Source organism: Papaver somniferum, chromosome 1 (assembly GCF_003573695.1).
Source record: "Papaver somniferum cultivar HN1 chromosome 1, ASM357369v1, whole genome shotgun sequence".
Lineage (NCBI taxonomy): Eukaryota > Viridiplantae > Streptophyta > Magnoliopsida > Ranunculales > Papaveraceae > Papaver > Papaver somniferum.
The window spans coordinates 51,942,637-51,960,529 of NC_039358.1; the positions used below are offsets into that span (position 1 = coordinate 51,942,637).

Here is a 17,893-nt window from a genome sequence, read left to right on the forward strand (position 1 = left end):
CTTAGATTTTCAGAGCTAATTACGGTTGGCATTTTGCTCGTAACCAACCGTAATTCATAGTTACGGTTCGTAAAAGATGAACTACCAACCGTAACTGGTTAAATTTGGGGAAACCCAATTGTAAAACCAGTTGCGGTTGGTAACTAAATGCTCGATACAAACCGTAACTGAAGAAAATTCTCAGATATAAGAACATACGGTTGGTAATTGAACTATTACCAACCGTAACAACATCAAATTCTCCAGTTACGGTTCGTAATAGAGTTAAAATCAACCGTAGCTCACATAAACCCATATATTTGAATTTCAATTTTCACCTAAAATCCTAATTTCTGATAGAAATTAAACTTAAATCGAACAAAATAAACTAAACCTTAACTAGGTTTTTCATAATATACCTCATATAAGTCATTAACACTTGATTAATTTTCGAATCGATGATTAATCGAAGACGATGAAATTTCCAGTTTTAATGGAGGTTACAGTTGATGGAAGAGAAGAGAAGATGAAAAAAAAACTGATTTGATTTTTTCTGATTCATTAGGTTTAAAAAAATTGATTTTATTTTGGTTGATTTAAGGTGAAAAGGGTAATCTAGTCAATTTACATCCCCTTTAGGACATCCCCTAACCAACTAAAGGGACATTACTATCACAGTGCCGCCCCTCTACTAAACCATGTCGCCCCTATACCAAGATTGATATCTAAACTATCTTTTTTGTCTTTGTTTTTCCTGACGAGATTGGGGTATACTCATTAATTGGCGTATATTCATTTTGTTCCCATCCAAACTAGTGTGCTATAAGGGGAGTCTAAAAGGTGTTAAAAGACCAATTTGCTCCTACTAATAATACAATAAAACAACCATGTCGACTAAAACAAAAAATAATCATAATCTTTCTTCAAAACTCTAACTATACATGATAAATAAAAAAAAAACGAATCAAAATTCGGCAGGGTATTTTTTTTGTCGACCTTGCCGACTAAAATATAGTCTGCAGGGTATAAGGTTGAATACTGTGACAACTTTTCATCTCTCAAATTAGCAGTTAGAGGGTCGTCACGGTATCCATCCCCATATCTTGTCGACTATATTTTAGTCGGCAGGTTATGAAATTAACACCTTGCCTACTACAGTTTAGTCAGCAGATTATGAAATTAATACCTTGCAGACTAATCATGCGTTTCAAACACCTTTATATGTGTTTCAAAAATCTTATAGTCGGCAAGGTAGTTTTTTGTCGATCTTGCCGGATTTTCATACTTTCAGAATTGAAAATGTTGATTCCTTCTATAATTTTGAGTACAAAATCACGCAGCAACTTTGCAATCCACTTTGTAGAAGTGTTTGGCTAGTGTGGTTTTATTCATGTTACAAAAAATATCTCAAAAAAAAAGATCCCCAAAAATCAGAACACATAATTCATGAGTACAATCCAAACAATACCTAATTCGAGAATTTTAATCCAACTAATTAACTAACTAAATTAATTTACCTAAACACATTAGTGTTAATTAAGCAAGGATAGATTAGACATTTTGAGAATACATGGTTAAGGGGTATACTATTTTACTTCAAAATAACCTGCATTTTGTCTCATTTGGTATACCACAATTAATCTTGGTATACCCCAATCTCTACGGGTTGCTTTTATCATGCGTTCAGCATTTTCCGCATCAACTGCATATAGGATATGATCTCTAGTCTCTACTAGGCCTAGTTAGTAAGTTAGCGAATTATTCGCGAATTATCCGAACACGAACTAGTACCCACATTTTATACCCATTTTTATAACCCAGATCATTTTTGCGATTTTTCTAGCATTTCCGAATTGTTCACGAGCTATACGAATTCACGAATTATTTGCCGCATTAATTCTGCCATTATTTCAAATACTTAATTGTTTGTTGGTGATTATGTTCTACCATTTTTGTGTACACCATTTAGATCATGGTTTTTCATACAATATATAATGAAAAATCATCGATAATAACACTCAAATGATTTTTAATACATGGTAATACTAAAAGATATATTTTTATAGTAAAATATATGCCGGATTTTACGTGTCGAATTGAGATATGTTAAACGCATTAAACACGAATATACGCATTTTTCCGGAACCACGAATTATTGACCGAACTAATATTTCATCCATTCGATTGATGAGCGCATTTTTGCCGATCCGAATTTTTGCCGCTCCCTGAATTGCTAACTAGGCTACTAGGGGCTCAACTCAAGGTTCTAAATCATGCTCGTTTACCCCTCACATCTTCTTTAGCTTTAAATCACAACAAGAATTTCAAGGTTTCTAAAACGAAATCATCTATTTTTAAACTGAAAATGCAAGTTTGATCCACCCTGTGATATATCTACACAGTCTTGCACATGGTCAAATCATTTTCATGTCTCCATGAAGTTTGCTTAGATTACAACTAAAACCAGAAAAACCAACCCTTACCCAAGAAGACCAAAACATTCATCAAAATCACAAACCTAATTCATAATTGAAATTCTATCACCAATTCCTTCCATCAGAAGTAAAAATGGAACATAATGCTGCCACCCCCACCAAAACTTTTTTCTGATCCCTGATCAAGGCCTGAATCACAATGTTCCACTTGACCTTAACAAACCCATAACCAAACATTTTAACTTAATTTAATTCAATCAAAAATCTCTGACAAAATTTGATTAGATACCAAATTCCACTAAGAAAAGACACACACAGAGAGTCACAGACACATAGGATCCCAAATTTTTAACTAGTTTTCCAGCAAGGACAACCAACCCACCTAACAGTAGATACGTTTGACTGTCATTTGACCGTATATATACTATTTCAGAACAACCCATTTGGAGACTTTGACCAAATTACTGATAGCTGGAAAACGTACAAATGTATGGTGAAAAAAGATTGATTAGATTCCATTTGTTATGGGTTAAAGAAGATGGGAGCTGTACTTAAAATACTATTTAGAAATTCACATCATCTGTACCTAATTGTCATAGTTAAATCAAGGGTCAAGATTTGATTATTTGTTGGGGGTTTATATTCTTCAATAAGCTTACTGTGAAAGGAGGAGAGCACATGAAAATATGTACTTTTGAGTCTTTGACAACAGTTGTGTGTACTTCATCCTTACAAAAGCATCAGCTCAGCTCTATGATGATGTAGTTGAAATGTTTCCTAGTTAGTTTGTCTCAGTTAAGATATATAAATACACCTTGAGAACTCCGTTTCAAAATTAAGAAATGAAAATATCATTTTTTGTGAAACAGATATACTATCTTTCTAGGTGTAGGTTTTATCATCTCCAAATTTATTTCCGGTCAAATTCACCAATCAATTAATGCAAATAAAACAAAAGCAAAGTTTATTCTTTCTGTGGACGGTGATCTATAAAATTTGTCACCAATACAAAAGTTAGATATCAGTCTTTCAACCATTATCATTTGTCAAAACAGTGGCACAGCACAGCACACTCAAATCTGACCACGGCAGGACAATGCATCCCCAGGAGCAGCTAGCAAGGGAGGTGGATGGATGGGATATCGACCCCCGTTTGATATAACCTTGTACTCCTTGAAAAGAAATTTGATAGGAAAAAAAAAAGAGAAAAGAAAGAAAAAAAGGATTAGTTGGCAGTGAGAAGGGAATTGAGTGCAAGACAGCAGGTGATGTGTTAAGATAGTTGGCAAAAAAATGTGTCAGTGAAAAGATGGCAAGCAAAGCTTCTAGTTGAAGAGAAGAGAAGAAAGAACGACATCTTCTTCCATGATAATCAAATCAAATCAAATCAATTCAATTATTTTTTCTTTATTTTTGATTTTTAAAAATAAAAAAAAAAAGTTACACAGAGAGAGGGAGTAATAGATTATGATTCAAAAGCAGTTGGCAGTGGTTTAGTGTGTCTCCTCCAATTTTATATTTCTTATACCATTTTTACCTGTAAATTTGGAGCAGGCAAGCAAATCTATCTAACATTATCTCTTTCTGATCTTCAAAGATTTATCCTCCTTTCTATATTTTTTTACTGTGATTTCTGCAACAACAACAGCATCATTTAGTGGGTCTGGTATGTGAAGGAAGTAAATCATCAAAAAGGGTTTCTGTAATTACAACCCATTTTTCATGAGTAGATAGAAAAACTGAAGCTTGATGAAACCCCCCCAACTGGGTTTAAGTTTAAACTGCATTATTGTATGAAACCCCCAACTGGGTTTGATTATTAAACAACATTTAAAGGTTGTTTGTTTGGACTAAATTCATGATTAATATGAGTAGAGATGATGTATGAAAGAACCCCCAATCCCATTTGTTTATTTAACAAAAGAAAAGGGAATCTGCTTTCTTTTAATAATTTTGTGGTGTGAGCTGTTAAACTAAATGTCATTTCTTTACTAGTTTGTCTGTCTGCTTTGTGCTCTGAAAGGTTTACTTTCTTGTCTATTAGGTGCATTTGTTTTTTAACATGACTGATCACATAAGCTTAATAATCTGATTAAAAAGTAAGGGAGGAGGTGGTGATATTATTAGTAGTAGTAGTGGTGGTGGTGGGTAGTCTAGAGAAGAAGAAGATTATATGCCCTTCTGCTTGATATCATCTTTTCTTTCTTTCTTTCTTTCTTTCTTTTTTCATTTCAGTATATTGGATTCTGAAACCTCAGTTGGTTTTGTTGCTTTACTTTAAAGCTGCAAAGGTTACTTGTTTCTTTCTTGCTTTCTTTGTTGAGTCCTTCACAAAATTTACTATCTATTCTTTTTTGTCAAACCTACTTTTGCTTTAGTTTGGGCAACTTTTCTTTTAAGTTAAACTGTTTTTCAACTTAATCTTGGTTGCATTATCTTGGTACTAGTGTGAAATTTGAGACTAATTAGAGAGGGGGATTTGAGTTTTGGATCATGGGTTCTGATGATAATTGTGATTTAGGTCTTCAACAAAGTCGAGGAGGTGGAAGTCTTTTGAGTTCTCCATCTTCTGGGATTTATACAAATCCACAGTCTGGAAAGGTTACAATGTCTTTAGGGGAAACCTCTAGTGGTGGAGGAGGGAATTCGTATTTTGGTACTTGTTGGGATCCAATGCTTTCTCTTGCTCATAGTGGTGGTGGTCCTTCAATGGCTTCTCAACATCATCAAATTCCCATTTCTCCATATGGTATGTATGGAAACCAGGGTGGTCATCCTGTTCAGTTTCCGAATGATCCTAGATTTATTGGATTAGCACCGAAACTTCCTTGCTTTGGTAGTGGGAATTTTTCGGAAATTGCTGGTTCATTTGGCGGTTCTGAGCGTAGCCAGATTGCTAACTCTGGTTGCCCTTCTAATTACACTTCGAATAAGGATGGTATTGCCGAGAATAATTCGAGAAATTCTTCGCCTGATGGGAATAAAAGGAAAAGGGTGCCTGATTACAACTCAAGCAAGAGTCCTCAGGGTCAATTCAGTTCTGTACAGGTAATCTTGATTGAAATTTTCTATGAATTTCGTGATCACATTGTAATATCTTTGCATTTACGGATTGAATGAGACTTAATGATTTACATTTGTTTTCTGTTGTTGTAGAATGAGACTGACACAGAGCAACAGAAGGATGTTTCTGAAGGGGGCCTTGACGATTCGAACGAACAAAATGATAAGAAATCAAAAGCTGGAAAGAACCCTGCAACGAGTTCACGTGGGAATTCAAATGGTAAGCAAGCTAAAGATAATTCACAAGATGGTCAAGCTCCTAAAGACGACTGCGTTCATCTCAGGGCAAGACGCGGTCAGGCAACTAATAGTCACAGTCTTGCTGAAAGGGTGAGATGTTGTTTCTTTCTTAGTGCAGTTTGTATTTTATTCATTCATTTTGTGCTATTTTACTCTATAGTTTTGTATATAAAGTATAAGCTTCCTTTGGATCATAGGTAAGACGAGAAAAGATAAGCGAACGAATGAAGCTTCTGCAAGATCTTGTTCCAGGTTGCAATAAGGTAAGACTGAAAAAGTTTTATCAGTAGGAGCCTTACTGGCATAGTGCGTTTGAAATTCTAATCAGAAGGATCATTTTTATGTCATAGATTACTGGCAAAGCAGTCATGCTGGATGAGATTATCAACTATGTTCAGTCACTGCAACAACAAGTTGAGGTATGACTATGAACTTTACTAGTCTTTCACTTTGCATAACTAACATTATGAGAAAAAAATGATGTTCATGAACCTGAGAATTCCAGTTAATAGTTATTCCTGCACTTGGATTAGTTGATTATCCAGACTTTTTAACTAGCGGGCTGCATAACCCATCAAGCTTGGTCCCATGAGGACCCAAATGTGAAATTTTCTTTAGCTTTAGATTCTGGATACAGTGTTAGTCTACGAAGATTAGTTTACCTTGAGGCTTTATCCAGATTGAGTGCACAGCCATGCTTAGTCAGGTCCGCCGCATAATACTTGGTGGGGTTGATTGAGAAGACCATAATATATGATAACTTTAGTTATTTCTGTAACGAAGATTATGTGTTGATAGTGCCATGCTTAAACACAACATCCACTAGTATCTAAAGATGACCCACTATCCCGAATGAGTTTATCTGAATTGATAGCTCATCTGTTAAGGTATATTCATTCTCTCTTTCTTTTTGCAGTTCCTATCAATGAAGCTTGCCACTGTCAATCCAGAAGTGAACTTTGATATTGACCAAATTCTTTCCAAAGATGTAAGTAGGGACGCTGTTCATTTCTGAACCAATCCTGGCTGTTTCTTTTTTAAAATCTTTGTATAAAAAGTTGTGAGCTAATTTCGTTTTTTCGGTTCTAGATTCTTCATTCAAGAAGTTTAGGCGCAGCTCTTCACGGATTTGGTCCTGGAGCGACCTCATCTCTTCATCCATCTTTAAATCCTCTAGCAGGGATGCAAGCTCTACAATGTACAAATCCCCAGCTACCCAACATGTCTCAGGTAAAATAGATTAGAAGTAATATAAGAAAAGAACTGGTCGTTAAATATCAATGTCAAATTATTCTTAATCATAGCTATATACAGGCGCCGAATACATGGGAGGATGAACTCCAGTCAATGATTCAAATGGGCTTAATTTCTAACCAAGCTCTTGAAAATATGGGATTAAATGGTAATGCTACTTGTGAATATTTTGGTTTGAGATTGTTGGGCAGATTATATTATGAATGGTGCTAATTATTCGTCTCTGTCTGCAGGTCATATGAAGGTGGAGCTGTAGTGGAATTAGGAAAAGAGTTCATCTCTTATAACAAGTAGTGTATCCAAACATCAATGAGTTTCCACGGTTTCTTCCACTGAACTATTCAACAGAAACCCCATAAAAAATGAACTGTTAAAAGGGAAAGAATTGTTCAGAGTTGTATAGTTTATCGCAGCTCCTAAGTTAACCATTTTGTTCTTCGAATTTTAGCAGAAGAAATTAAGTGACATGATGATAGAAGCAAAAAAAAAAAACTGTGTATAGTCAGACAACATAGTTCACAGGACCTGGTCAGAGAGAAAAAAAAATGATTTCGTTTTGGAGTAAATTTATAGGAAGTGTTTATTAGTAAGAGAGGAGGAGTTTTGTTCATGCTTTGTGAAGAGATTTCTGTATTTTAAGAGTTTTGCTTGCTTATTAATTAAGACTTCTAAAAAATTACTAATTATCAGTTTCTTTTAACCAGTGGGTTCAATTACCATTCATTTTCTTCAATCATTTGAATGTACCACTCTCTGCTATGACTATGTTTCTTCTCATTGAGTTTAACTTCTTTCGATAAATTTGATTATGTTAAAGGCTTTGATTCATGCCTCCTTTTTGCTTTTGTGGGGAAAAAGATAAATAGATTAAGCAGACGACAGATAGAAGATGGGAGTCATTGCTTCAGTCGTGAGTATTGGTATCGGACTGTCTGTTTTTTATTTTAAGGCATATCACTCGCTACGTGATTCATACCTAACCCCTGATTCGAATCCTTTTGGGTCAGGTAACAAATACCCCTCATTCGTTAGACCAAGTCACTAACTGTCTAATCTTTGAGTCAAGTGAATCATATCTGACTCAGAAAATATATTGAGCCAGATCCAAATGAGTCAAATTTAAACGAGTCAGATCCAGACGAATCAGATCGGGAAATTTAAAACAAACAGGGTGTAAGCGAGTCAGCTGAGAAAAAACAAGCAACATGGAGGTTCAATTCAACGAGTCGAACAACCCGATCCACTTCTAGGCGTAGTTTTCAAGGGCAAGAGGCACAGCAGCATAGCCCGGCTTATGGTGGTGATGTGTTGCCAAACTACGAGTCCAATACACAATGTGTCGTCTAATCACCCGTACTCTTATTTGTCAGCAGCAGTTTCCTCTCTTAACACTTCCCCACTCTCTCTCAAACTCTCTAAAGAAATCATCATCCGTATCCACTCCAATCTCTTCTACCCACTTCTTCTCAGGTATTAACTAATCCATTCCAAGTTAGGGTTTTTGTTAGTTTTTTTTGCTTAGATTTTTTTTTTTTTGATTTGATTGTGTAGATAGAAGTAAGTTAGCAGTAACCCGTGCTCGGAAAATCAATCACATAACACAAGCTATGGATTCGTTACCGGAGTTGAACAGGAACCTTTATTCGGATATAGAGCCTCATAAGTCTGGGTTTTTGAAAGTTTCTGATCTTCACTCAATCTATTGGGAGCAATCAGGGAATCCTAATGGACATGTGAGTAGTTTGATTCCGATTACACTTACTGTAGTTGAATGAAAATTTCAATTTTGTTTCTTTGATTTGGTTATAATGGATTTCCAATTATGAATTTTTGCCAGCCAGTTGTGTTTCTCCATGGAGGTCCAGGAGGTGGTACAGCACCTAGCAACAGAAGATTCTTTGACCCTGAATTTTACCGTATTGTTTTGTTTGATCAGGTTATGCTCGTATACCTCCTTTTATTACTTTGTTCAGTATTTGTGATTTCGTATTGTAGATTCTCTTGTTAATGTATAAAGGTCTCTTCTTCTTTTTTTTTGCAGAGAGGTGCTGGTAAAAGCACACCCCATGCTTGCTTGGAGGAAAACACAACATGGGACCTCATCAATGATATTGAAAAGCTAAGAGAACATTTGCAAATTCCAGAATGGCAGGTTAAAATTTTTACTTTATATGATTTAGAGAGAGATAGCAATGAATATGTAACTTACGCTTTCTATTTGGATGAGTAATGCAGGTATTTGGTGGGTCGTGGGGGAGCACTCTTTCCCTAGCCTACAGCCAAGCACATCCTGACAAGGTGCCTTCTTTTATTCCGTCTTCCGTTTTCTTCCTTCTTGAATAGATATCATACGGTGGGAAATTGCTTACCGCGAATAAGCTGACTACTGATTGTTCACATTGTTTTATAAGGTTACTGGCATTGTCCTTAGAGGTATCTTTCTGCTAAGAAAGGAAGAGCTTGATTGGTTTTACGAAGGAGTTGGTGCTGCAGCTGTATTTCCCGATGGTATGTGTTCACTGTTGAAGTATCTCTACAATCATATTTATAATTATAAATAAGAGTTTATGAACTAACAAAGCCGTGACGATCACATTGAGGCTCGCATCTGGGTCATTTGGCGTTTTGGGTTAGATTTGTGAAGTTGCATTTATAGATTTTAACGTAACTTTGGTTGATTATTTGAAGTTACGTGGCAATATCTAAAGTTTCTTAGCACTACCTATGCCTTCATCGAGTTAAAATTTTCAGTCTGCATAATGTGTGTGGATGTACTAGAAATGCCCCGTTGTTCGTTTGTCAACTGCTAAAATACGTGGAGAAATATTTTCTTTTGCCCTTTACATCTATGCTCTTTCTTGTGTATTTTTCTTTATCATATATGTATGTATACATAAATTTGGTCCAAGTAGTCATTCTGATTGACAAAGAGGAAGTGATGTCTTGTGTTTTCTCCTTGTAATATTTAGCTTGGGAGTCTTTCAGAGACTTGATCCCAGAAGAAGAGAGGAGCTGTTTTATAAGTGCCTACAACAAGAGGTTGAACTCCAAGGATCTAGAAACACAGGTAAGATTACTGATTTTTAAAGCTCAATGTGGATTTCTTATCTTTTAGTGGTTTTGTTCTTTGCTTTGGCTCGTTTCAGTTGTGAGATACTTTCAGGTAAACACTATTTGTTGCCAGTATTTAGGGACCTTGGCTCATAAAGTTTTAGTTGCTATCCATATAACGCGCTTAATATAATCTGTAGTGCGCATAGTTTAACTCAAGTAATCAAGTAGAATTCGCCTACTAGTAGATTTGTTGTGCATATTTGCATTGCAAGATTTGGTTGATTTAGAATTCCTTTTTCACTGGCAACTCAATAAAAACTGGTGTTGAAAGCATCTGATTTCTCATTTTTGATGGGGTGGTGTGGGATATGGCAGGCCCTCGTGGAAACATGAGAGATTTCTTCTCTAACAAATTTTGAAGCCTCACACTCGATCTTCTCAAAAAAAAAAAAAAACCTGTCGCAACCACAAAAAAGTAGAACTTGTACAAAATAAGAAGAAATAGAAACTTTTAGTTTTATGCTTTACCTGAGAGGAAGGCAAGAAAGGTGGGAAGGGGCCATGCTCCCAACCCGTGCAAATGAGCAATCACTAATATGTATCCCATATGCACATGGAGATTGGTCATGTGGTCATGTGCATTGCCTTTTATCGGTTTGTCAGTTGCAAGAACAATTAAACATTCTTTCTTCTGTTGTTAGAAGGAATTTTTTGTCATTTGTTAATTACGCTTGGTCTATTAAGATTTTTTTTGTCATGTGCTCATCCTTTCCCTTAATAAAGCTTTCTGTTTCTTGATATTCATTCTCTTTTTGTATATAGTATGAAGCTGCTAGAAGGTGGACCAGATGGGAGATGATGACCACATATCTTATCCCTAATGAAGATCAAGCTAAAAGAGGAGATGATGATAAGTTTGCCTTGGTGAGCTTCCTCTTTCTCTACATGTCATACTTTTTGTACTCGATAGGTAATAAATACTGGATTGATCTGTTATATTAGCAGTTTGGTTAAGTTCTACTCGGATAATGCCTTGTTAGGATGTGGTACTCTTCAAATCTTTACCCTTTTGTTCCTCCATCCTACAGATTCTCTAGCGTCCGTTACCATTTTGGTTGACCTTCCAGCTTATTACCAACATGGCAACATCTGTGTTTTTTATCAAGGGCCCGAACTTTGCTTCATTAAAAAGCTTTATTCTTAGTACAATCTTTAGAAGTACTCTTTAACAAATATGTGCATGTTTGCTGTATGCAGGCATTTGCAAGGATTGAAAATCATTACTTTGTTAACAAGGGCTTCTTTCCTACCGAGTCGTTCCTCTTGGATAACATTGACAAGATAAGGCATATTAACACCACAATTGTTCAGGTAAAGTTCTTATATCTTAAAAATCCTGCATTTCCCTCAGTACCCTGTATCAGGATCATATAAAGGTGTGAATATATATACATGTAGAATCTACCTTTTTCATGAGCAAAACCGAGCTGTTGTATGATACTGTTTCTTATGCTTATTTCCACCTTAGTTTGATAAACTATGTAACTTCACAGGGAAGGTATGATATGTGTTGTCCAATGATGTCTGCATGGGAACTTCATAAAGCATGGCCAGAGGCAGATTTCAAGGTGAGACCACTGATTTTATGCGACTTGATTAACATATTTTATTGATTTGAAGAGAAATTCGATAGCCCTTTTGTCATGAAAACTATCTATTTACGATTACAGTAGGAGAAATGTTTAGCTTTGATTGGTTCCCATTACTTGAATACCCACAAATGTAGCACCTTAACCTCAAAGCTAGCAGCTGAATAGTGTAATCTCTCAGTCTGAACACAGGAAGAGGTTAAAGTAGGGAAGAATACAATTGCTCTCCTCCTACTCAGTTCTAACCAATTGAATGCTTTTAAGTACCATCATGCTTTCTGTCTTAAACCAGTGTCTCAATCTTTCCACTTATAATTCAAATCTTGCTAGAATTAAGTCACCTTACTAGTAACTCTACTTTGTTCGTGACAGGTGGTTGCAGATGCAGGGCATTCTGCAAATGAACTAGGAATAGCTGCTGAACTTGTTGCAGCAAACGAGAAACTCAAGCACATATTGAAAAGGGACGGAATTGTTAGTAACTAGTCAAAGTTAGTGTCTTTGGTTGTTTAGCCTTGTTTGTGTGGTGATCAGTGCCCCTCCACAACCATAATAACCAACTGCCAAGAGCCTAGGACAATCTGAAAAAGTAAAATCAGACTCATCAGCAACTCCCCATTTCATATACATTAGAGTTTGATCACTACAAGTTCATGTATACAGTATGCATCTAATGGAATTGTTTACGTCAATGTTCTGGTCATTCCTTTTAATTTTACTATATATGTTAAGAGTTGGGTTAGTTGGGTGATAAACATATCTGCATTTGGGTTTAATGGAAAATTTATTTGGTTAGTCTTTTCCTACAAGTTCCAGGTTTTTATGAATGGGATCATGAATTCAAAATTTTCAGGGTAAAATTTGATTGTCGACATAAAAGATTTTGATAGTTTCATCGCTACAAGTCATTCACTCAAAATCTCTAGCCTACATGAGAATCAGGGCTATTATTAATTTTGGATTTTTCATTAATGAGATGGTTTGGATTTTGGAATGTTGCCAACCACGTTGCTAGAGAAGTAAAATCTGGTCTTCCTAGCAGCTGTGCAAATCTTGGTTCTTGAGGCGCCCCACTCATAATGGGTGTAGGGTCTTGGGACACTGCAAATACTTCCTTCCGGATCTGGCATGCATGTGCCAATGCCTGTGCATACTTTTGTGAGCAGTATTAAGCTCGATAACTGCACAATGACTCCAATTTCACTTTCCCTATGTGGACTTGGTGGTCCTGTAAGAGTTTAAGTTGGAACATCCTCCTGTTCATACTTCATTCCAAAACTCATAATGCCTGTAAGATATGATGCATCAATCTGGGGTCCTATTTAAGCCCCACTAACAGCTTGATTGAGAGATGAAACAGTGGCCAAACCAAACTGCCTAAGAAATCATTCCTGGGTACATCATTTACAATTTCTGCACATTTATCCACTTTCCAGAAAAAAATTGAAGTTTCACAACTGTAACCATGTCAAATAACAATGAATTTCCATCTAAAAAGTTAAAGGCTAGAAATTTACCGAATCAGAGGTTCATTTACAGATATATTAATAGAATGTTCACTGTTAAAAACTAAATCAACACAACTGAGAGTGAAAGGGTGGACCTTCACAATGTCCTCCTCCTTCTCCTCTTTATATTTTCTGCTGTTCTTGGAGCAATTAAACTAAACTAAAATCCCTGTTTTTATAACAAAATTTCTTACAAAAGAATTGTCACAGAAAAAACAAAAGAATTAACCATACGAAAAAAAGGAGAAAAAAAAATGAAAGAAAACCCAGCAAGTCAAGTATCTACAGCACTTTGTTCTCCAGTATACGAACTCCTCTTGTTCCTACCATCTATATAGTCTCTCAATAGTCTGCATTGAGATGGAAAGGGTTTCGATATCAAACCTTGGGTCTTGGGAAAGTGAAATGCAAGAACACAATCTTGCTCACGTTCCACATTTTCACCTGTTTTCTCTCGAAGACTTGGATCATTTGCACATGGCGTATTCTTCTCTTGTTCTATCTAATTCAGTTCTCCTACTTATGTTACTGTCTTACTCAACCTGTTCTCCTATCAGGTCCAGACCCACCATTAAGAAAGATATCCCCTGGAAAAGAAGAAAGTAAAAATGTATACCCTGTGCAGACAACAAACTCCTTGCAGAGGCTGTGAGGAGAAGAAACGCAAGAGCTAGCTCCTTTGTATATATTCTGTTGTGTTTCTTCTTCTTTTCAGACACTCGTTGTTGCTTCTGTCGAATTTCTTCCTTCTCCATCTCATCGAGATTGGGCACAGATACACCGCGAATGTGCTTTGGGTCTTTTTCAACTAATGACACAAGATCACCCTCAGAGGAGCGACCAGACTTTTTGGTGACAACCCATTCATAGGCACTCCCAAGCTGGAAGAGGCCGGAGATCATTGCATTGAATTTGGTTACAGACATTGTGTTTTCAAAGAGGAGGTAAGGAACTATGAAAGGGAAGGATTTGGGAGCCGGAAGGATGTTGAGAAATGACATGGTGGCTGGGATATAGCAGACGACCCAGGGAGGAAGCTCAGCTTCTGGGATGAACATTGTCATGGGGAGAATTATGCAGAAAAGGGTGAAGGAATAGAAGGGTAATATAAGTTTTCTTAGTAGGAAGAAGAGGAAAATCATATTGGCCTTCTTTCCAACACTGATCTGCATTTTTCCAAGCAGAAAGAAACAGGTAGCATCAGCAATACAAATTTTGATATGATTTTCCAGAAGTTAAAAGTAAAATTCGTATTTACAGGTTTTTAGATGATAGGTTATGTGGTATTGAACAAGGAGAATTAAAAAGAGGAAGCAAAATAATAATAATAAAAAAAATGAAGATATAGTAAGACACGGTAGAAATAGGCAGAAAGGTTTCATTACCTTAGAACGAATAATGTCAGGCAAACAGAGGCGAAACAACTGCATGGGACCAGAATGCCATCTGTGTTGCTGCTTTCGATATGCTTCATAAGATTCAGGTAGTTCACATTGACACTGTGAAGACGAGAATTCAGTATTCAAACCAAATATGCCATCCCAGGTGAAATAGGGAAAAGAATTTCATACAGAGTACTCATGGTGGTATGTAGATAATATACCTCAACATCATTGAGAAAAACAAATTTCCACCCATGAAGATGAGCACGAACGGCTATATCCATGTCTTCCACTGTAGTTCTCTCCAACCATCCACCAGATTCCTCTAAAGCCTTTATCCTCCAGACCCCAGCAGTTCCATTGAATCCAAAGAAATTGAGGAATATCCCATTGACTTGCTGTTCGACCTCAAAATGAAAAGACAAGTTGATGTACTGCAATCTCGTTAGCAGGTTCTCGTCTTTATTGACAAAAGACCACCTAGCCTGAACCAACGCTATTTCATCATTGTCCTGTAATTCAGCAAAACAGTTCCAGTGAAACTATGACAAGATAATAATGTTTCAAGTAATTCGCAATTCTTAGTAGAGAAGTCGAGATACCATAGAAAACACCCTGTACCTTGAAGTGAGGTACTGTCTTCATCAAAAAATCTGGGTTGGGTTGGAAATCGGCATCAAAGATGACAACGAATTCGTAATCCTTGACATAACTACAATTCATGGCAGATTTCAAATTCCCAGCTTTATACCCATCTCTAAGCACACGATGCCTGTAGACAATGTGTGCACCCTCTTGCTGCCATTTCTGAACTTCCTCTTTGATAAGCAATTGTGTAATTGGGTCATCAGAGTCATCCAGTACTTGAATGAGCATGTTTGATTTCGGCCAGTCTAAATTGCAGACAGCACCAATAGATTGTTGATATACCTGATCAATAATCAAAGCATTTCACAATTACATCAAAATCTTGCGCCCCAGAAGTAAAAACTATCTATATGAACATTTGCATTAGAATTCATCCCTGCAACTAAAATTCATCCCTACACAAACATGAGGCCAGCCTAAGATGGTAGAGCTCTAGCATTAGAATTCACCCCTACAACTAAGTTCACATATCCATGAAATTCATTCGTTTCGCAGAAATAAAATTACTACTATATAAAAGAATCAAATTGGGATTGAAAAAAATTACCTCCTTTTCATTGCACATAGGGATCTGAACAAGAACCATAGGGAAGTAATCAGTTTTATCAGTGCTTCCACCACTTGATTCAACATCCAACACAATCTCTCCTTTGGGAATCGGTTTAATCTTCTTAAATTTGATCCAAAAACACCCTAAACACAAAACTAGCCGATCCACACTTTGTATCAAGAACAATACAATACAAGCATTTGCAAGAAACTGTAGAGGTGGAGCTAAATACTCAACCCTTACAAAAACCCATCTAGAATACACAAAATCAAAAAGACCCCCTTCAAATTCAAAAGAAGGCAAATGAAAATGCTGCTGAAAATTCAAGTATGGTGACTCAAATTGCCAACCATTAAAATAAGCAGCAATTTCAAACCCTAATAGCACCACAGAAAACCATAGAAACAGTTTTATTAATGAATAAAATCTGCTTTTTACAGTCTGATTCTCATTAGCATTATCATTATGATGAATCTCTTGGGTATGATCATCATTTCCATCATCATCTTCTTCTGAATCTGTTCTTCCTGAATGAAGCCTACGTTTAATTGCAGAGAAAAGATTGAATGTTGTTGAACCAATTGATGTTAAACATCCAACAGCTTTATGAGCTTTCAATAACAAAACCCATGTCAATTGTTTTGCATTTTTACCTCTCCCTTTTGCATTTCTGTTATTTGGCGTTAGAAAAACATCTTCTTCACTTGGACCTTCAATCTCAACCATTGAATAATTAGGGTTTTCCATTTTTACTATTACCGGCGTCCCTCTATGGCTTTCTTTCTCCCACCATTGGAACGTCGGTGGTGCCATTCTCTCCGATCTTGTCTTCCAACACAAAAACACACAAATTCCTCTCCTTTTTGTTGTAAAGTTTGAATTTTTGGAGTATGAAATGACTGAAATTCAGAGAACCCACATCACATTATCCTGAAATTAGATTTCTGCAGAGGGTAAGAAATTATTATGAAACTGAAGGAAATGGAAGAGATAAGTGACGCGTGGGGATTTATGCTGGAGCTATGTTTCTGTACTCATATCGACATTCGGAAAGAACCCAGAGAGCGAGTTGGTTTTTTTTGTTATGTATATGGAGATTGGAAGGTGGTGGAAAGAGATGAGTCCAAAATTCGATCTCATTAGGAGGATACAGCTTTGAAATAGAGAGAAGAGGAGGAGGGTGTGGATTATTAACAGCTCAACACGTTTTTGTCTGTTGGTTTTTCTATCTTAATTTTCGTTTTTATAAAGGAAAAAAAAAAACAGGGTTCGTTTTCAATGTAGCAGGTACTGAACGAAAAACAGAATTTTTTTTCTGAAAATTTTGATTTTTTTAACAATCAAATGGAAGGTTTCATAGGAATCAATCAGTGAATTTGTGATGTAAAAAAATAATTTATTGAAAAACCTTAAAATTAATTAAAAATGAAATTGAGAAGAGAAAAGGAAAACGTCAGCCCTAGTTATTTAAAGGAGATTTGAAAATCCTGCCATTATTTGCAGAGACCCACCAATCTGAACACTCAACAGGGGAAAAGTACAGATGATGATAATGAAAGAAAATGGGGTTCCTCTGTTTTTTTTTCTTTTCCTTTTCCATTTTCTCTTTTTTTTTTTTTTTTTTTCTTTTTACTTTCTTAAAAAATTTACTGTAATTTTGTTCATTCATTTTCTGGAGAGAAAAATGGAAGACCAATTCTGCATTCTTTGGGTTACCCAAAATAACCTCACTTTTATTCACCGAGGGTATTTTGGTCATTTCAAGACTTGTGTTTCAGACAGACAATTCTCTCTCCAATTTTTAGGTTATGTAAAGTGTTTGAGTTTAGGTGAGTAAAAATGGATTGATAGATTTCTATCTTTTAGTTCCAGATTTGTGCCTATGATTTTACCACCAACTGTGATTCATGATGACGAACACAACAGTGGTCCTATGATAAAGTACATCACGGATATCCTATGACCAGTCTCTGGTCTAGTCTTGTCTGGTCTTGTGGGGGTGGTGTTTGGTTTGTGAGGTGGCGTCTGTTCATTGCTTACTTCCAGTACATGTACTGCATGCATGCCTTCTAGAATTTTTGATTAACGTGCGGTTTGACTCCCATTTTAGGAACAGGATTATGGCCATGCT

At 36.2% G+C, this 17,893-nt stretch overlaps 3 protein-coding genes across 6 annotated transcripts; 2 read left to right on the top strand and 1 right to left on the bottom strand.

Annotated features, from left to right (window-relative positions):
- The first annotated feature begins 3,461 nt into the window (after positions 1-3,461).
- LOC113286578 (transcription factor bHLH74-like) lies at positions 3,462-7,654 on the top strand. Of its 4 annotated transcripts, none has more exons than XM_026535163.1 (9): positions 3,464-4,250; positions 4,936-5,462; positions 5,571-5,807; positions 5,915-5,980; positions 6,068-6,136; positions 6,634-6,705; positions 6,807-6,947; positions 7,032-7,119; positions 7,205-7,654. In XM_026535163.1, the coding sequence occupies exons 2-9, from the start codon at positions 5,022-5,024 to the stop codon at positions 7,225-7,227; spliced, it is 1,137 nt and encodes a 378-aa protein (XP_026390948.1). In that variant the 5' UTR covers positions 3,464-4,250; positions 4,936-5,021; the 3' UTR covers positions 7,228-7,654. The 4 variants fall into 4 exon arrangements, with proteins under 4 accessions (XP_026390944.1, XP_026390948.1, XP_026390950.1 ...); XM_026535165.1 differs by having other exon boundaries at positions 3,464-4,080; XM_026535166.1 differs by having other exon boundaries at positions 3,464-3,968.
- A 609-nt stretch (positions 7,655-8,263) lies between these two features.
- LOC113286609 (proline iminopeptidase-like) lies at positions 8,264-12,366 on the top strand. The gene is made up of 11 exons (XM_026535174.1): positions 8,264-8,441; positions 8,523-8,704; positions 8,809-8,907; positions 9,013-9,123; positions 9,207-9,269; positions 9,383-9,479; positions 9,941-10,038; positions 10,848-10,949; positions 11,283-11,396; positions 11,579-11,653; positions 12,047-12,366. Exons 1-11 carry the CDS (start codon positions 8,306-8,308, stop codon positions 12,158-12,160), a joined length of 1,191 nt encoding a protein of 396 aa, XP_026390959.1. The 5' UTR covers positions 8,264-8,305; the 3' UTR covers positions 12,161-12,366.
- An 820-nt stretch (positions 12,367-13,186) lies between these two features.
- LOC113286619 (probable xyloglucan glycosyltransferase 12) lies at positions 13,187-17,378 on the bottom strand. The gene is made up of 5 exons (XM_026535184.1): positions 15,760-17,378; positions 15,186-15,494; positions 14,786-15,076; positions 14,568-14,681; positions 13,187-14,348 (listed from the first exon to the last, which is right to left on the bottom strand). The coding sequence occupies exons 1-5, from the start codon at positions 16,573-16,575 to the stop codon at positions 13,716-13,718; spliced, it is 2,163 nt and encodes a 720-aa protein (XP_026390969.1). The 5' UTR covers positions 16,576-17,378; the 3' UTR covers positions 13,187-13,715.
- Positions 17,379-17,893: the final 515 nt, after the last annotated feature.

Bases quoted from the DNA above. Each gene is read 5' to 3' on its own strand.
- LOC113286578 (XM_026535159.1), top strand. From the start codon at position 4,908: ATGGGTTCTGATGATAATTGTGATTTAGGTCTTCAACAAAGTCGAGGA. The intron at 5,808-5,914 runs GTGAGATGTTGT...TTTGGATCATAG, and splicing joins GTCACAGTCTTGCTGAAAGG to GTAAGACGAGAAAAGATAAG. The intron at 6,137-6,633 runs GTATGACTATGA...TTCTTTTTGCAG, and splicing joins CACTGCAACAACAAGTTGAG to TTCCTATCAATGAAGCTTGC.
- LOC113286609 (XM_026535174.1), top strand. From the start codon at position 8,306: ATGTGTCGTCTAATCACCCGTACTCTTATTTGTCAGCAGCAGTTTCCT. The intron at 8,442-8,522 runs GTATTAACTAAT...TTGATTGTGTAG, and splicing joins TTCTACCCACTTCTTCTCAG to ATAGAAGTAAGTTAGCAGTA. The intron at 11,397-11,578 runs GTAAAGTTCTTA...GTAACTTCACAG, and splicing joins TTAACACCACAATTGTTCAG to GGAAGGTATGATATGTGTTG.
- LOC113286619 (XM_026535184.1), bottom strand. From the start codon at position 16,575: ATGGCACCACCGACGTTCCAATGGTGGGAGAAAGAAAGCCATAGAGGG. The intron at 15,495-15,759 runs GTAATTTTTTTC...ATTATTGATCAG, and splicing joins CTATGTGCAATGAAAAGGAG to GTATATCAACAATCTATTGG. The intron at 14,349-14,567 runs GTAATGAAACCT...GGAAAAATGCAG, and splicing joins CTGACATTATTCGTTCTAAG to ATCAGTGTTGGAAAGAAGGC.